At 40.0% G+C, this 18215-nt stretch overlaps 1 protein-coding gene across 1 annotated transcript in view; it reads right to left on the reverse strand.

Annotated features, from left to right (window-relative positions):
* The window catches only part of CFAP58 (cilia and flagella associated protein 58), a 121551-nt gene that overhangs the window by 16204 nt on the left and 87132 nt on the right, over nucleotides 1-18215 (reverse strand). The window contains exon 16 of the mRNA XM_066621467.1: nucleotides 1243-1362. Coding sequence (XP_066477564.1) covers nucleotides 1243-1362 — 120 coding nt within the window. The remainder of the gene's footprint in view (nucleotides 1-1242; nucleotides 1363-18215) is intronic.

Here is an 18215-nt window from a genome sequence, read left to right on the forward strand (position 1 = left end):
GAGTTGGGAAATTTACGTGTTAGCTTTCTTCAGCAAAGCATGTATACATGGAATTCATAAATATTTTCCTAAAGTTTATGTAATTCAATCCCACTGCCATGAAGATGACTTATTTCTTATAGAAGTTACACACTGCACTTGTGTTCAACTCAAAGAATTAAAGATGTAGTAGAATCTCTGCTGGATCAGACGAAAGGTCCATCTAGACTAGCATTCTGTTTCCATTTCTGACTATCCAGTTGTTTTAGGAAACATATATGCAGAGCATGAGCATCACTATCCTCTTGGTTGCCCCAGCATTCAGTTTGTTACTCTAACAGCCCACTCTTACACCAGATTGGGCTGTCGGGGGCAGGGCTTTATGACGGAAGAAGAACCTTCCACTGTCATAAAATGGCTACTGACGGAACATGTGGTGCTCAGTCAGCAGCCATTTTGGGAGCACTACTGCAAGAGGCTACACTGCTCCACGTGCATCACTGGACCTTACTGTGCCTGCTGGAGAAAGTAAGGCAGTGGCGAGAGCAGGAGGTGGGTGGGGGGTGGTGAAACTGAGTGGGAGGGAAGGAACAGTAAGCAGGGAGACTGTCTCCTCTTTTACAAGCCTCCCCAACCCATTTATCTCTTTGGACCTGAGCTGGCACAGGTTCAAGATGGCACAGGACCCAATGCAGAGTGGAAGACTTACAGAGGATAAGGGGAAATAATTCCCCTTTCCTCTCTGAAGGCTTCCAGTCTATCCCACCCCACTCCTTGCTGGATACAGCATGCTCCTTTTTGGTGTGGCTGCATCAGTGGTGGGGGGGAAGGATAGGATTAGGCTCAAAGATATGTTTCCTCTGAAAGTCAGCTATCAAGCCAGTTAGCTAACCTGGCTAATACTTCTTGCTGTGTTCTGAAAAAATAAATGAAATCTAGACTCTGAAAGCACATCATCTTCACGAACTACTAGATGAATGATTATTGTTCCATCAGTTCTTACTTTATTCTGTTTTCATATATTATCTCCTTTCTTGTTCTATTGTATTACTGACCAAACACAAAAATTACCTATTTCTGATAAAAATGTCCTTGTAGTGAAAAAAAAAAATCCCTTCTGTAATACTGACCCACACTATACCCTCATCTGCAAAAGATTTTATGCACACAGGTTTTCCTCTCCCTGACAATAATGATTTCCTAATTCTTGAAGAGTACCACTTAGATTTATTTATATAATAAATTGTTGGGAAGCTCTCCTACTTTAAGTTGCTTGGTCTTCTCCCGTAGAGTATGTCGATACAGCTGCAACTGTTCTGCTGCTTCTGGTCCAGGTTGCCGGGTTAAGATGTGCTTCAGTTCTACATACAGTTTTTCCTTCTCCTAGAAGATAAAGATAGTCATGATAAATCAACTTGGAAGTTATACCTACTATCTTCCCGTCTTCCAACCTATGTAAGGAGAGGGGATGTATATAGGCAAGAGCAGAAAGATAAGAAGGAGCCAGAGTATGAAGACAATTGTAACTTAAACTGAACTGAACTGAACTTAGTGAACTTAACTTCTTGTCAAACCCAAAATTACATCTGTTACATTAATATAGTAGGCATACAAAATAAAATGCTTTAATCTTGAACTGATTCCCATAAAATTATTCTAATGGTCCCTTGCACTGGACAATCCACAATGCATCATACACAAAACATAGGGCAGTACAGCCATGCAAAATACTGCAGGTTTTCAATTATAATTTAATGAAAAACATAAATTATAATAGAACTGTAATAAATTTATAGGTAATAAATTACCTATAAACGTGAAATAAAATCAAATTTTCATCTTTTCATAAGGTGTTATAGCCTCAACAAAAGTAAAACCATTTAAGATACAAAATGTTCAAGACTGAGTACAACAAGGTTCTTGATTTTTAAAACTTATGTTCTGCAATTCATCCATTTAAGACACTTTCTGACAGTTAACAGCCCAATCTTATCCAGGGCTTACGGTGGCAGATCTCATGAGTCCTGGACTGATGGCTCAAGAGCTATGCCTCTGTCATGCACATCAGGGCCACCGGCTCAAATGACTAGAGGCCCTGCACATGTGACATTCAGGTAGATCAGATCGTTAAAACCAGGTAGGTCGACAGAGAAAATTCAGGAGACAACAGTAGGCTGTTTGGGGCAAAAACCAGGCCAGGCAAAGGGCAGGAGGGAGAGGATCTCTACAGGAGCTATGCATGCTATGGGCTGGGTGGAAAAAAGCATTGGACACCCAATTATTTGTAAAATTACAAATAAAATCAGCCAAAATCTAATAATCCATAAATCTAAAAGAACTAACAAATTAATCAGAATGGAGCAAGAGTGATTTAACAACAGAAGTACACATCTATAACCATATGGATAATTAACAGGCCCAACACAAACCTTTTATTGAAAACTTGTGCAAAATTACAAATACACTAGCTAGAATGTTGATTTGATTATTTGGCCTACAGTAAAGGCACAAAGAGCCCATTTCTACTGTTCTGTAATTCACTTACATGAAAAAGGCAGATAATTCAAAATAACTTAAGGATCAACAAAAATCAACATTTGCCGTAAAACGAAGTTAATATAGCTAATAATTTCTTCCTGTATAAGCCACGTCATGTGCTTGAGCGATTCTTCAGGCAAATAGCAGTGCCAGCAATTAGATTATTTAGTCAACCCCTTAATATAAAGGCATTGCAGTGTTCAATAAACTCCCCCCCCCCCCCCATTTTTTTGTTGTTGAATTTATCACCTTGAGATCTACAGATACAGGGCCAAATCTATCCAATTTTCCAGCCCTGGTGTAGAAATGCCAACAGGGTGTATGCTGCAACCTGTGGTGGAAAGATTTATGGAGGCCTCCACAACATCTGTTCCCTTGCTTCAGAGCTGCATTGCAGCTACGCCGGCACTGGAATGTTGGATAGGATTGGGCCCACAGCTGTTAATCCTATTTTCAACAGATTACATAAAATAGGACAATCCAACTCTGTATTCCATATCTCTCTAAGGCTCTGAATATCATATTAAGCCACACGGTATTTATAAACAGGTATTGTAGGCTGCTTTTTCTCCATTGAAACAATAAGTATTTCTTTTGGTTTCTGTGATTCAAAGACTATAACTATAACCCAGGGAAAGGTTCACCAAGATAATAAAAAAGGAGAATATATCTACTCAGTACCGAAGCATGATTGAACCTTCTGATGAGTCTTTGGAAGCTTTACAAATGACTAGGCGCACGTGCACATGCACGCACGCATGCACGCATGCATACACACACACACACACACACACACAGAGAGAGAGAGAGAGAGAGAGAGAGAGAGGCAAGAATTCTTGAATATTCATCAACAAAATCAAAAAGTCTACTTGAATTAAACAGCAAAGGCAGTTTATGTGGAGAGGGTCTCCACATGGGCATTTGCCTTGGGCACTGTTTGGAAATAACTTAGGAAAAAATGAAACAGGGAAGTATCAGTGGCTTCAGAATGCCTCTCCACCTGGCTTCCTTCCACTCGTAAGAACTTCATGGACCAGAAATGCCTTAAAGAAAATAGTTCCCTGAGTTTATCTGCCAGAGACAAAAGTTCTTTCCTTTTCTGGCAGGTGGAGTATCATCTACATCCAATTTCCATATTAGATCAGATCAGTGGTCTATGTCACTCACTGCTCTTTCTTGGATAGTGACCAAAGCTGGAATATTCAGCAAAATATCTGCAACAGTGAAGTTCATCTGCCAATACTCCTTTCTGCACTAGAAAGTCTGAGCTGGGGATCGGACACTCTGAAGGATAGGAATTCCTGGCTAGTAGTAAATTAGAATTTTGTTTTCCATGAATGCATTCAATCGGTTTTTCCCCAAGTCTTCCATATGCTTGATCTTTATAATGCAGTATTTGTAATAACAATCCTTAAGCATCTGACAATTCAGCTAAAAACTCTTCCAATATTTCTTCCTGCATGTGGTAGATTGGTGCCCTTGGGTTCATAACATAAAAGATAAGTGATGGTTTTGATTTACAACATTAATAGCATTTCCCTGCAACAGTCTTCATTCCCAACCCCATCCTAACACTAACTGTCTGGTTTTATATGTCTGGTTTTTGTTTTTGTTTTTTGTTGTTTTGTAGGGCATACTACAGAGACAGGACACCCCTTGAGACAAATTCAGGATATTGTTCACACATTGTATTCAGATGATAGCAGAACTCTGCTACAAGTCTCTTTGAAGCCCTACCTGGTTGCAACTTTGGTACTATTGTTTCTCCCCTACAAACAGGCCCTATTCTTAGTAAGAGTGATATCCTCACACAACAATCAGTTTTGGCTCATTGACTTGACTACAATACTTGACTACAATACTATGGGCAAACAAAGCCAATTCAGGAGGCTATGCTTCCTAAATAGCTGTTACCCTCATTCCAAATAAGATTTCCATGCCCCAATAATGTCATCAGTTTGCTAAATCAGATTGTCTGATGGGTTGACATCATTGTCATCATCAAAAAGGCTGATTTTAACACAAAAAGGCTGTTGAATAAAGAGCCAACTGGGGCTGCAAACACCAGCAAACAGCTCTCTGGGTAAGATCTGGTGCCCCTTCAAAAGCCCCTTTCATGCTTAAAATGTTTGCAGGAGAACATTCAGTTCAACCCAAATCAATCATTTTTACCACTGTGTTCTCCATTTCAATTAGCCTTTTAAGGGAATTCCTTTTTAAAGAATTTTTAGCCTTTTTAGGGAACCTCTCTGTTCATGCACTCACCTTTGGAAACCAGAATTTGTGGTTAATCTTGCTTCCTCAAATGATTTCCTTGCTATTACAACTTCACATTAGGAAAGAAGCCAAAAGTTACTATTTTGTGGCTCACTTTAAAAAGGGTAAGTCATGCACTAGTAGCGCAAACAGATAATAAATATCTATGAATGTGTCTGGTTACTGAAGTCGACATTAGACCAACTCAAAAAAATACATAAGGACAAATTTATGAGAGAGTCCTTGACATCGTATGCCTTCTAACACTTCATGAATTTAACTGGCAATGAGTTTCAGACATTCACCTCTGGTAAGATGTTTACCTCATAATACCTGTCCAACTGAAAAGGAGAGAAAGAATTTAAACAGAAAGACATGTAGCAGGAAAACAATTTAACCTACATAGATATTTTACTTCACATTTAAGCTGAGTTTGCTAATCATCCTCTTTGCCTACTTTTCTTGCTACAATAAAAAAGCCATAACTCTCCCTGTCAGGATCCTGGGACTGGATAAAAAGAGATGTAAAATGTGTAGCTACTGTACACATACCTATAGTTAATCACTCTGTTGCATGGAATGGGGCCAAGATTTTCAAAAGCAATTCATGATTTGGAGGCCTGGAGCCAAAGAAACTGCACTTGTTATGATTAGAACTTAGGAAAAAGTCTAAAATTAAACATCCATAAATGAAAGCCCCACAATTTAAAAAAACCCAAAAATTTGAAAATACCAGCATCATCACAAGTATGGTTTCTTTTCACAAGACCTCACAAATATCGCACTGTTGGGTAACTTACTCACAACAAAAATATCAATGTGTATTTTCTTTCAGGTTTACTCTTAAGTGAAATTTCATTCTTCCATTCAAAGTAAGATTGAACCTTCACCCTCTTTCGAGTTCCCTTAGTTGCAAGTGTAGCCGCGGACAGCAGAGTTCTGTTTCCAGAACCAAAACTGACCAACATTCATGCTCTAGCCTTGAATGTTGGGAACATTTGTTATTTGTGAAAAGGACCTGGTAATGTGAGTTGAAATGGAGCACTTGATGGACTGCAAGTATTATTTGCAATTGGTTTTCAATTTATTTCTCTCCTAACCCTCAACAAAGGTCAACCAAATCCTCTGAAGATTGTGCAATGGGGTGTATAATAACCCCATTTAGAGACAAAGCATGCACTTCTACTAGAAAGAGAATCTATCTTGTGTAGCATAATCTGGTTACCTGTCCAATATATATTGCCTCCATAATCTAGCAGCAGCAAAACCACATGTCTTGCATTATAGCTACTGCCCTTCTCCACTAAGCACAGGCTACTTCTTTTAAATCTCATCTATTAATTTGTCACTGTACTGTATAAGTAACATACAGCAGGAAAACATCAAAACAAAATCCAGGCAACTTCATTCTTTCCTTACTGGCAAAAGTTTATAGTGACAGGATGGCACTTCCACATACTCTTTGTACTGCAATCCAAGATGTTGGGCAGAACTAGGGAAGCAAGTATTAAATTTCCCATTTTATAGTATAGCTTCCTAATTAGTGTAAAAGTAGATATAGTCAGAATTAGTTATGCTGAACAAGTGTAAAAAACTAGGCTCAAAAAGGGCAAATGTAAATTTATTGGAGTCTGGGTCCAGCCTGGAATGGGGTTTGCCCTCCAACCCTGCCACTAGCCATCCTTTACAAATAAACCTCCCTTAGTTCTATGAAAAGGGTAACTAGGGCTGCAATCCTAACCACACTTTCCTGAGAGTAAGCCCCATTGAACAAAATGGGACTTTCTTCTGAGTAGACCTGGTTAGGATTGTACCCTAGGAAGGGTTCATTAGGCTGACCTTGCAATGACCTGTTTGACACTGAATAAAAGGTAATAAAAATCAAAAGAGGATCCCCTTAAAATGCCAAGAAAAAAAAGACATGAATACAGCATGATTTTGACAATGAGAAGCACAGAGAAAAGAGAAATGATTAGAGGGAGAGAGGATACACAGAAGGGCCTGCCACAGCAAAGGCCCTTGCCAGATAAAGGCACAACAGCAGGCTTCCCACCTCCCACCCTCAAGAGGGCAAAATCACAGTGAGGGTTAGCATTCATAGCATTTTTGCCAGTGCCTTTCTCATATATAAGCCGTATAAATAAAGTTCAGAATTATTTTTGGAACAATCTTGCCAGCCACTGAGATTTGTTTTTTTTGTTTTGTTTTTTTCAAGAGTGCTCAAAGAAGCCCACAGATCTGCCTCTAGGCTAAATCATGACAACATTTTTCTGAACTTGTCACTAAGTTTATTTTCTTTCTTCTTCTGAACATGAACTAGCTACTATCTTAATAAGATTTTATTCTGGCTAGTGCCCTGAATGAGACACATTCAGATACAGAACTGCAGCTAGTAAGCAAGTGCAGGCAGGAAGGAGTCTAACATAAACCAGGTTGATGAACCTGCTTGATCACTGCTATACTAGTACGCTCAAATGTAAGCCTGCATAGCTTGAGAATGACAGAGTTGCTAATGTCTAAAATAAAACATTAAATTCTTAGGCAGGTACTAGGGCAGAGATATCAAACTTAAGCCCCATAGGCCAGATAAGACCAGTAGAAGCTCTTTATCCAGCCCACAAAATAATTGGGCTCTCTGTGTTACCCTTTCAGCAGCACTACTTCTTCTGAGGCACTGTGAGGGAAAGATGGAAGGAGGCCTCAGAAGGCAAGGAAGGGGAAGACAAAGAGGACTAAGAGAGCAAGATGCTAGGAGAGCCTATTTATCATGTGGGCCACTCTTTCGGCAGCACCGCTTCTGCCAAGGTGTCACTTTGCAGAGCACCTCTCAGCTGCTGAGCTGTGAACTGATAACTCAGTTTGCCCATCCCTGGCCTAGATGGACAGATCTGGCTACCCAATTGCTAAGCACATGCTAATCTCAGTACTCCAGATCCAGAGGAATTTCCCCCAAACCACAAACACATGCAGGGTTGGATAATGGAGTCTGAAACAAAGGAAAAGGGTGATTGCAAAGGATGCCCCAATAGCATTTTAGGTGACTGAACTTGCACTGGAGCTTCTGGGGAATTAAAAATGTCCACAAACATAGAAAAACAGGCAAACAATAGGGGGGGAAGGGTATTTATCACAGAAAACGAGGCCCTGACCAGGCAAACCACTTTGAGGAACTTTTTAACATTGTGATAAACATCCATCCAACTCCAATCCCTGCTCCAGGATATCATAATCAAGAAGACCAATTTCCAATCCCCATTCTCCTGTCTTTTCCTCCTAACAGATACCATTAACAATCCATAGGTCAAATGCTGTCAACAAGCTGTTGCAATTTTTAAAAATTTATTTTTCCTTTGATTAAAAAATTAATATCCTTCAAGCAGATAGTGGGCTTTTGAATCATCCTCTCTTTGACATTAGAAATAAGTAACTTTCACAGCACTGTAGTTTTCAAACTACTATAATCCTAAAATATATTCAAAAAAAGAAAATAATTGGGCCATTTCTTGTTTTTGTCTGCATTGCTCTGGCAAAGCAAAAATATTCACACCCATTCATTGGAGTGTATATGCATGTGAAGGAAACTGGCTGGAGTTTTAAACCTGATCAGCTTAAACAAGCGTGTGCCATCTTTTCCAAAGCCCAAGTCTCTTCTGCTGCCATTGTTAGTAGCTTGTCAGCTGGATACATGTGTTTAGGAATTTCCTGCAGTGGAATCGTGTCTTACAAAGGGAGTCTGATTGGATTTGCAGTCTGGGTATTTACATAAAGTGAGGTCATTCCTATATTTGCATGCTCTTCTATGATTGGGAGCTTAGTCTTCTCTCACTGGATGAGTGTGTCATGTTTCTCATATTCATGTGTTAATTCCTTTCTTCCCAATAAAGTACTTATTAAATTCACAAAATATTATAATAGAATAACCCTTTTTTTGCCTAACAGCCCAATCCTATGGTATGGGGGCAGATCAGGAAGCTTGGGGAGAGAATGGGAAAATATTATCACTTATCCTTCCATAAGCCTCCAAATTATCAATGGGTCTCTTCTTCAGACCCATGCCAGCTCTTTAGCTGGTGCAAGTCAGAGGAGAAAAGGAGCATGTCAATTGCTAACAGAAGGAATCATATCAAGTGCAAGTCACTTGTGTCAGATGACATCCCTCCCAGCTCCGATACACCTCCTGCCCTCTCCCATTATACCCGGCCCACTGAATCACTTCTGCCAGTGGGTGCTCTTTTCCTGCCATTCTGTGCAGAGCCACTCCAGTGATGGTCCAGAAGTGCATGACTCTACACATTTCTGGAGTGCCATTTGCAATGTCTGTAAAGCATCTACCCTATTGGTAGAGCCCAATCTGTTAAGTAAGCATTCTAGCCTAAAGCACCTAAGGGAGGATTGTTCCAACATGAGCTTTCTTTTTGCTACTTTGTGCATTCTGGTTTTGAAGAGGCATGTGATGGACCTATTCAGACTGGGGTAAACAATAAAATTGTCTTTCAAAAACATAGGGAATATCAGGCACAATCTGATGTCTTCCTAATATCTCTCCAGATAGTGGACAATGTTTAAGTGCCTTCTATTTCATTCCTTTAGGACATTTTCTGAACTTTTCCTTTCTCCTTTTTTCTCTTGTCATGCCATATAAACTCTGATTGCCTTAAATAACTCAGCTTACTACTCCAATCCACCAATCATTGCACATAGCAGGAAGCAGTATGCAAATGACTGTGTGCAAGGACATCTGCAAATACATCTACTTGCTAAGTGAGCAGAGGGCTAAGAAAGTACAATAAGTTTAGACGAGGGTCCTAAGTTTGAAAGCTTGAGGAACGTGACACTTAAGTACCACATGCCCATTTATTGTCTTCCCAAGTTAGCTTCAGTATCAAAGGCCAGTATCTCAAGGCCTTTGAAATGAAACACACTTGGAAGCCTCTCCCTACAGTTACCATATTTCTGCCAAGAGGAAGACCAATGTAGCAGTTAATTCTGAACACATCATGTTATTCACTTTGATGCTATTTATTTTATTTATTTATTCTGGTGAGTCAGGATGTTGAATTAGTCTGGGAAATGACACAAGCACTAACTTTGTCATTAGGAAGCTCAGTCTGTCATTTTTAACTGGAGATGATCAGTGGTCTCACACCTATGTATTCACCATCAAAGCCCACACTACAGTTCTAGAATGCCAATGCTGCTGGCTTAGTTACATATTCAGAAATAACTAGTATCTTTGTTATATACCAAGAATATTCTCTTTGCAAATCCGTTAATCACTCTCTAAAATTCCTCTCTGCCTCTCAAGTACAAATATGCACAACATAAGACATTTCATTGAGACAAAATTCCATTTTACTTGCTTCTAGACTTCTGTAGATAGCAGCAGATGAAAGTAACATTTCATTCCTTTGTGAAATTCATTTAATTAAAACATACATAGACCAAGCAAATATTACAAGCTGTGCTAGCAAGCATACTATGACAACAGCAGTTCAACTTCATTCCCTAAAACACCACTCCAGTTCAGAGCACATTAAAATCCAAAACAGTTCCTCCCACCCTCTTTTAGCAACAGCCCAGACAGAGCTAGGCACTATTTTCCACATTTCCTGCTTGGAGTTAAATACAATTTCCAGAGCAGTTTTGAGTATTACAGGGCAAAGACATTTAGAGAGAATGGCACGTTTAATGACCCTGAACAATCCATCAGAGACTGATATCCTAATCAAAGCTTCAGGAAGGCCCCAGAGTTAAAAGTCTAGGTGAAACAGTAGGTCTAAAATGTTTTGAGGTTTCATATTGCACTAATAGGGTCCCAAAACATTTAACCAGACAAAGGTCTTAATTGGAATTACTGGAGGAATAGGGAAACATTATTGAGTCTGATAGCATATTGCAGTTTGACACAGCTTTACTGAGGAAAACAAAACAGTCAGTCAATCTGCTTTAGGGGGTTTCATGTTTATTGGCATTATAACCAAAATGTCAACTGCACTGAAATCCACAACCATTTTGTTTATGATGTCATGAAGCAGTGAAGTTTCCAATGGGGATAAGAGCCCTCTTGCAAGATGTTAAATAGGGGGTGGTATCTATTTTCATATAATGATATAGAGTCTTATTCAGTTTACTCCATAAGTACAGTGAAGCTGAGGCTTTTCTTTTTAAATTTTTGCATAATACAATCATTTTCAGTGCAGGATGTCTATGATGAAATATTTTATGAGGCATATGAGAAATTAGCATACAGTAACCTTCATTTTTTTTTTTTTTTGCAACAATGGAAGAAAGTTGCCTCAAGCTCTCCAAGATATCCGCAATATGAATGTTCTTAATAAACCCTTCTCAAAAGGTCTTACTCTCTTGTGGTAAATTTCATATATGTCAGCAAACACTGCTGAAAAGCTGCTGCTTCCTGAAACAGCTTGTTACATATAAATCAGGAAGTCCACAGACTTTCCTCATTATGGTGTGCATGACATATTCAGCTTCATTTTAAAAGCTGCCCCACCTTTCTTCACTGGTTCGCTTGCAATACAATGAGCCCTGCACTTGCAATACAAGCCCTGCACTTGCAATACAATGAGGCACCAGGATGGTGCAATACAATGGGGCAATTTTGTGACACAAAACTGATAAACATCAGACCTTCTCAAGAGGAAATACCCAACCCTGATGGAGCCTACAGTCAGGTAGGCAGAAACATACATCTGCAGGTGGATGTGTGAGCATCACAGCTGGTAGCCAATGAAGGACAGAAAGGACAAGCAAGACAAGGGCTCCTGATACATAGGAAATGCTGAATTAGAAATATGACCAGCAACATCAAAGGAAAATATAAAAAGCATCAAATAATACAAAGCTTTTTCAAATATATTAGAAGCAGGAAACTTGCCAGAGAAGCAGTTGGCCCACTGGACACTAAGGGAGAGAAAGGGGTAATAAAAGGGGACTTAAAGATTGCAGAGAAATTAAATGAGTTTTTTACATGTCTTCATGGCAGAAGACATTGGGCAGATACTGCTGCCCCAACAGCCCCTCCTGACTAAAGAATTAAGGTGCAAATCCTAACCAATGTTCCAGCACTGACACAGTTGTGCCAATGGGACATGAACTGCATCTTGCAGTTGGGTGGCAGTTACAGAGACCTCCTCAAGGCAAGGAAATGTTTGTTCCCTTACCTTGGAGCTGCATTGCCCTTACCTCTGTGCTGGAAAGTTGGTTAGGATTGCACCCTAAATCAAACAGAAATTTTTAAAAAGACATTTTGGACTTAATTGAAAAATTAAAGAAAATCACCATGCCCAGATGGAATCTACCCAAGAGTTCTTAAAGAACTAAACAATGAGGTTACTGATCTTTTGACTAAAATAAAATATGCAACTTGTCCCTCAAAATGACCACTATATGGCCATTAGCTAACTGGAGGATAGCTAGTATCACACCAATTTTTTAAACAGGAAGGAGAAAAGACCTGGGAAACTACAGCCAGTCCGCCTAACATGTTCTTATGTTTTCTTATGTTCTCTTTCCAGGATATACTATAGCTCCATAAGTACGAGGGTACATAATTAAACAAACTGAATCATGACCAAAACCCAGTGATGAAGACTAAACATAGCTAGCTGCAGGGCTGAACAATAAGGGAGCATAAGGTGCTCCTACTTGACAAAGTGCAGACAAAGTGAAGGGCAGGCTAAGAACATCTCCCGACTGAATTCACCATAGTCAATGCTGCTGCATTATCTCTAATCTCTGGCTCTTAAAGTGATTTTGAGGAGTCCACTTGTTCCCTGCAGTATAGAGCAGATTGCACCAAAATGACTACCATTTTCAAAACAACTTAATGAGAGAAGAAGATACCTTGCAGCCTGTTACAAGGTGCTCACCCTCATCGTGACTTTCAGTGACATGAATTGAAGGTATCATCACTATACTCAGTATGTTTTTTAAGGAACAAAACAAACATTTCCTTCAGCACTGCAATTGTTTTGTGTATTTTTGCTGGCTTGTCTTCTGTTGGTTCTGTGGGAGGAGTTCCTCCATCAACAAGGATAACAAATCTATAGCTCCATTACACTTTTGGGGACTTTCTTTCAAGTAAACATACACAGTATTGCATTGAAAGTCGCTAATGAAAGAAACAGAAATTATGAAAGAATTTTGGGGCAAAACAAAGGTAGAAAAAAAATAATTACACTATGACATACTAAGCAAAAGCATAAACATTCATCATGCCGTTAAACAATAGGTCTCTCTACACGTGACCTAAAAATCACAAGAATTAGACATATGCATATATAAAACAGATCCTTAGCACTAAAAATTAAACAAAAAGTATAAAATCAAAGAATATTGAATCCAGCAGATCACATCAGTCGGACATGTTTAATGTTTGGATAAATAAAGACTAGTTCCAAAGCGGGTGCCATATTATTCTGTTGCAGAATAAACAACAACAAAGAGTCATGTGGCACCTTAGGGCCTGATCCTATGCTGGGGCAGTGCAAGCTACCGAACTGCCCCAGCAACTGCTATCGCAAAAGTGCTGTAAGTCACTCCTACGCCAGCAGTAAGCCCGCTGGGCCTCAGCGCCAAGAAGATGATGCTGGAGTGGCTCCAGTGGCAAGTCCTCCCAACAGTGAGACAGTGAGGTGGGGAAGGCAGGGAGGGGCCAGAACTGGATGGGGGAAGGCAAACTGGAGGAGGGATAAGTCCCAGGAGGAAGGCAGGGATGATGGCAGAGTCTGCCTCTGAATACTAAGCCCCCTCCCTGGCCAGAAATCCCACCACGCCCAATCCTATCCAATTTTCCAGAGCTGATGCAGCCCCAAGGTAAGAGAACAAATCTTCCCTTACCCTGAGGAGACCCTTGCAGCTGCCCCAGCCCCACTGGATGCAGTGGCAGCCATTTTGGCACCACTACACCTCTGGCTGCTACCAGGGTTTTTGATTCGACTGCCCAAGACCAAGGGCCCAATTCTATCCAACTTTCTAGCACCGGTGCAGCTGTGCCAATACAGCCCAATCCTAACCTGTGCTGGAACAGCTAGCCTGCCCCAAAACCAGTGCAGGGTTCGAGCTGGCTGCCAAGCAACTCCGAGTAAGGGGAATTCATTCACCTTATCCCATGTCATGCAGCAGCTGACTCTATGGTGCTACTCAAATTTGCAACACTTAAAGAGATGGCACAAATTCAAGTGGCTCAGTGTAAGGCCAGGCCACTTGGAAGGGGAGTTAGGATCTGCCCTAAGTGCTGGATCTTAGTTCTGATCCTCTTATTGGCCTGCCCATTTTCCCCGTCCCAGAACACCTTCATTCTGCCCTCCCCCCACCGTCCCTAACCTCCTGCACCAGCTATTCTTGACCAGCGCAATTTGCTGGCTGAAGTCCGGGAAGTGGCAAACAGAGGCTGGTGTGCATCCTTGCATTCGCTTCCCCAACTCTAAAGGAGGCAAAAACGTGCCTTACGGCAACACTCCTGGGCCAGCACAATGAACTTGCGCCACCCCAAAGGTGACCCAGGTTTGTGCCCTTACTGACCTAAGCTTTCATGAGCTAGAGCCTACTCTGTGTGTGTCCATATGAATGTGTGAGAGATCATATTTTATACACACACTCACAAGCATCCATGCACTCACACATTAAATTCACAACTTGGTTCCAAAGTCATTTTATCATATAACCCCTGCTAACTGGGTAAGAGGCACTTTCTCAAGTGGGTGCTCCTCCTTTATTTAGCAGGGGGAGAATAACTGGCCCTCCTCACCCCAGGAGTATCTTTTCTAGAGGCTGTCTGCTGGTGTTCTTTTGCATCTTTTTAGATTGTGAGCCCTTTTGGATCAGGGAGCCATTAGTTATTTGATTTTCTCTGTAAACTGCTTTGTGAACTTTTTGTTGAACTTTGTCAGAGTGGTATATAAACACTGTTAATCATCATCATCTTAAATAAATGTCTTAGAACAGTGGTTTCCAAACTTTTTAGCACCAGTGATGGAAGGTGATAGAATGACCAGGGTAATATGCCATTAGGGCAATAAGGCTTAAAAGCCACACTGCTAATGCATAAAGGTACATAGAATAGTGAAAGCCATTTTCATCTAAAAAGAATCATAAGTTAGTCTCACAGAAAAGCTGCTTAGAAAGCTGTTTTGGTAGCTGAGACCTTGGAGCCTCAAAGTCTTGTGTTGATACATTTTTGCAATTTGGAAAAGGGAGTTGTATCTCAGAGATAGGTAAACTCCTTCTTGGCAGAAGTATATGGCCAGCCAAGATATCACAAGCTGAGAAAACACATATATGCAACATTGTAGTCATTAGAAGTAAGAAAAGCCTTAGTATTGCAGGGAAGGTTTCTCAGTTGGCAGGCTAATATAGCGTTTAGCTAGCTTAGACACAGAAAAAGAATACATTTAATTCGATAACCAGGAACATTCTTGAGAATCAGTCGTTGTTTGATTTGCAACTGAAATGAAGTGAATGTTAAAGGGGGTTGGTGCAGGTTTGATTAGGAAGGTGCAGAGAGAGAGGGGGAGAAAACAGTTTGCCTGGCATATAATGTCTGAGTAACTTGTTTAAAGGTAAATGGGAGAAGGATTTCTTAAAAAGAAAATGTGATGCAGTGAAAGTTTGGCTTGTTTTATGTTAAAATATACGAAAAATCACAAGAAGCTGGCTGAAGCCTTAGCTCAAAGGGATTACACTAGGCAACCACTAAAGGGAAGAGGTCACTTCTAGCAAGGATATACACCACTATACCCCTTAATAGGTAACTGGTCGCAATAGTCACAAATAGAGTAAAACTGTTAAAAGGAAGTTTAAAGGACCTTGCTTAACAGGGATTGGCAGAGAGCCCCACAGTGTTTTGCTAAACACAGGAGAAGGAATGCAGGAGAGATAAGACAGGTGGCTCAAGCAAGGCCATCCTAATCAGGAAGGGAGATGTATGCCAAGAAATAGGTCTGAAGTTCTGCCAAATGGTCAATGCCAGGTCAGTCCTGAATAAAATAAGGCTATAGCACACTCTACTGGTTCTTGAAAACTTTGTAATTCAATATGTTTAATTGTTTAATTTTACCTTATTTGGAAACCTGTAACTTGAAGCTCACCTATCAAGTGTCTCTAAGGCTATCTACAGCCTATTAAGAGTTAGCCCCATCTATGATGTTAAACTTCAGCCAATGGGAAGTTCAATCTTCAAACAAAGGACCCAGAATGTTATAAAGGGTCTGGTTCAGATTGATACTTGCTCTCAATGCTTTGGACAGGAGTCCCATGAGATGCCCTTTGCTAGCAACGAAATAAAAGTTTGCAAACAATCACCCTTGACTACTGAGTCTTGCTTTTTGGACCTTGCAACACCAGGACCCATTTTTTAAAACAACACCCTACTGGAACCCACCCAGGTTTACCAGCCTTTAAAAAAGGAGATCTAGAAAGAAATAATATTTTATTTATTTATAAGTAATAATAACCAGAAAAAGACCTTCAAACATTTATCTCCCTATACATGCTTGTAAACTGCAGGAGCTCAGCTGCTTAAAGGACAGTTAGCAGCTATTTGCAGGAGATGAGTTCTTTGCAGGGTAATTAGTAGCTACAGTATCTGATTTCTGAATAGCTTCAGGGCTTGAGACAACTAATCTTATCTTTTCATCACCCTTTACTGACCCACCAAAAATCAGGTCACAACTCAGCAGTGGGTCTTAACTCACAGTTTGGGAAACACTGTCTTAAAGAGTACGAAAAGAAGGCACTGTAGCTAACTTGCAGAACATGCTTTGCCATCTGAAAGTTGGTATCGTCAGGTAGTGCTCAGAAAAACTCATCTGAAACCCCAGAGAATCACTATCCATCAATAAAGAAACAATGTTAAGCTACTTGGACCAATGGACCAAGGCATATGAGGCAGTGTCATATGTACAAGAATCAGCGTGGGATCTACTTCTGAGAAGATATATTTAAGACTGTGCAGTTACAGTTGATTCCACTACTTGCAACTTGTCCTCCCTCTAGTATGCCTTGGGAACTAGTTTTGTCACAGCACTGAACAGTTTTTATTAAAGTTTCTACTTTTCTTGGGTTATTGCTTAAAATTCAGGGCGGTTAGGCAGATTTAGATTCTTGTGAACAACAGGAATACTATCACTGAATTCCTGCTCACTTCAACTGCATCTCAGTATTTGGTGAAGGACTACACAAATACTTGGATGCAGTGGAGATGCAGCTGACTGCTGTACTTACTATAGCTGAATATAATACGCTGAAGATGTCCTACAAAACATACATTCCACTTATTTATCTAACTTCCAAACTGCTTCTAAATAGAATACATCAACATCCTCACAGGCAAACATCCAGGAGTCAACTGCAGCCAACTTCTAACATTGCATGGGAGCAAGACACTTGGGATTCAGAAACCTAACTCAGGGTACATGCAGTTAATGTGTGCACATAAACCAGATTTTGGCTTATCCTGACAATCAGAAGTGCAACGAACTGAGCACGCTACAAAATATCTAGAGCTCATCTCTCATCTGAATAATAAAATTCATGCTTAAGAGATATATCCATTAAGATGCAGAGAACAAAGGCTTCCCTTGACCCCCATCTATCAAAGATAGGTTAGGTGAAATTAAATAAATTCCAGGTGATACAATGGGTGAAATTTCATGACCCACTAGAATTACAGTTTAGCTCTAAGGGAGCTTTTACATTCCCTTGAAACATAAAAGAGATTAAATATTCATAGCGTTTTCCTAACAGTAAACTCAAACATTTTTTTTTTCCTAGCAGCAACTTTCTCCTCTTCATAACTGGCATCTTTAGACTGAAAATATCTCAGCCCGAGATACCATCAGAATAGCTAAAAATGGCAAGGATTCCCCAGGGATGTAATTTTGATCCAATTTAGCCTAATTCTTCTGTCAAATTTGCATCTTGCTGTTGTCCAAAAGAACATTTATAACATGAAAAAATTTTCTCTTTCCTGCACATAAAGTAAAGCAGAGGAAATTTATTACCACAAGTACTTTATTTGTGTGCTTTATTTGTGTGCTTTATTTTCTCCCTCTTTTGATGCTAGACAGATTAGCACAATTGGCTTTTACTAGAAAACAATATACCTTTCGGTAAATGTAGCCTTCAACTGACGCAGTTAAACTGAATATTGCCACTCCTTTTTTCAAATGTAAATAAAAAGCATCCTTTCCCCTTCACCTTGATGGTTCTGTTCTCCACTGTGTAACAAGGAGGGGGGGAAATGTGATTAGTCTATTCCAAGTAAAATATTATAATTCCCAACTTTTAAAACACAGCTTTTGTTTCTTAATTCAGTGTTCACTGAAATTTTGAATGCTAAAAAATAAACTAGAACGGTATAATAAACTCAGCTGGAACGGTTGCATGTGTTCATTTATAAAACTGCCAGCTACGTTCCACAT

Source organism: Tiliqua scincoides, chromosome 3 (assembly GCF_035046505.1).
Source record: "Tiliqua scincoides isolate rTilSci1 chromosome 3, rTilSci1.hap2, whole genome shotgun sequence".
NCBI lineage: Eukaryota > Metazoa > Chordata > Lepidosauria > Squamata > Scincidae > Tiliqua > Tiliqua scincoides.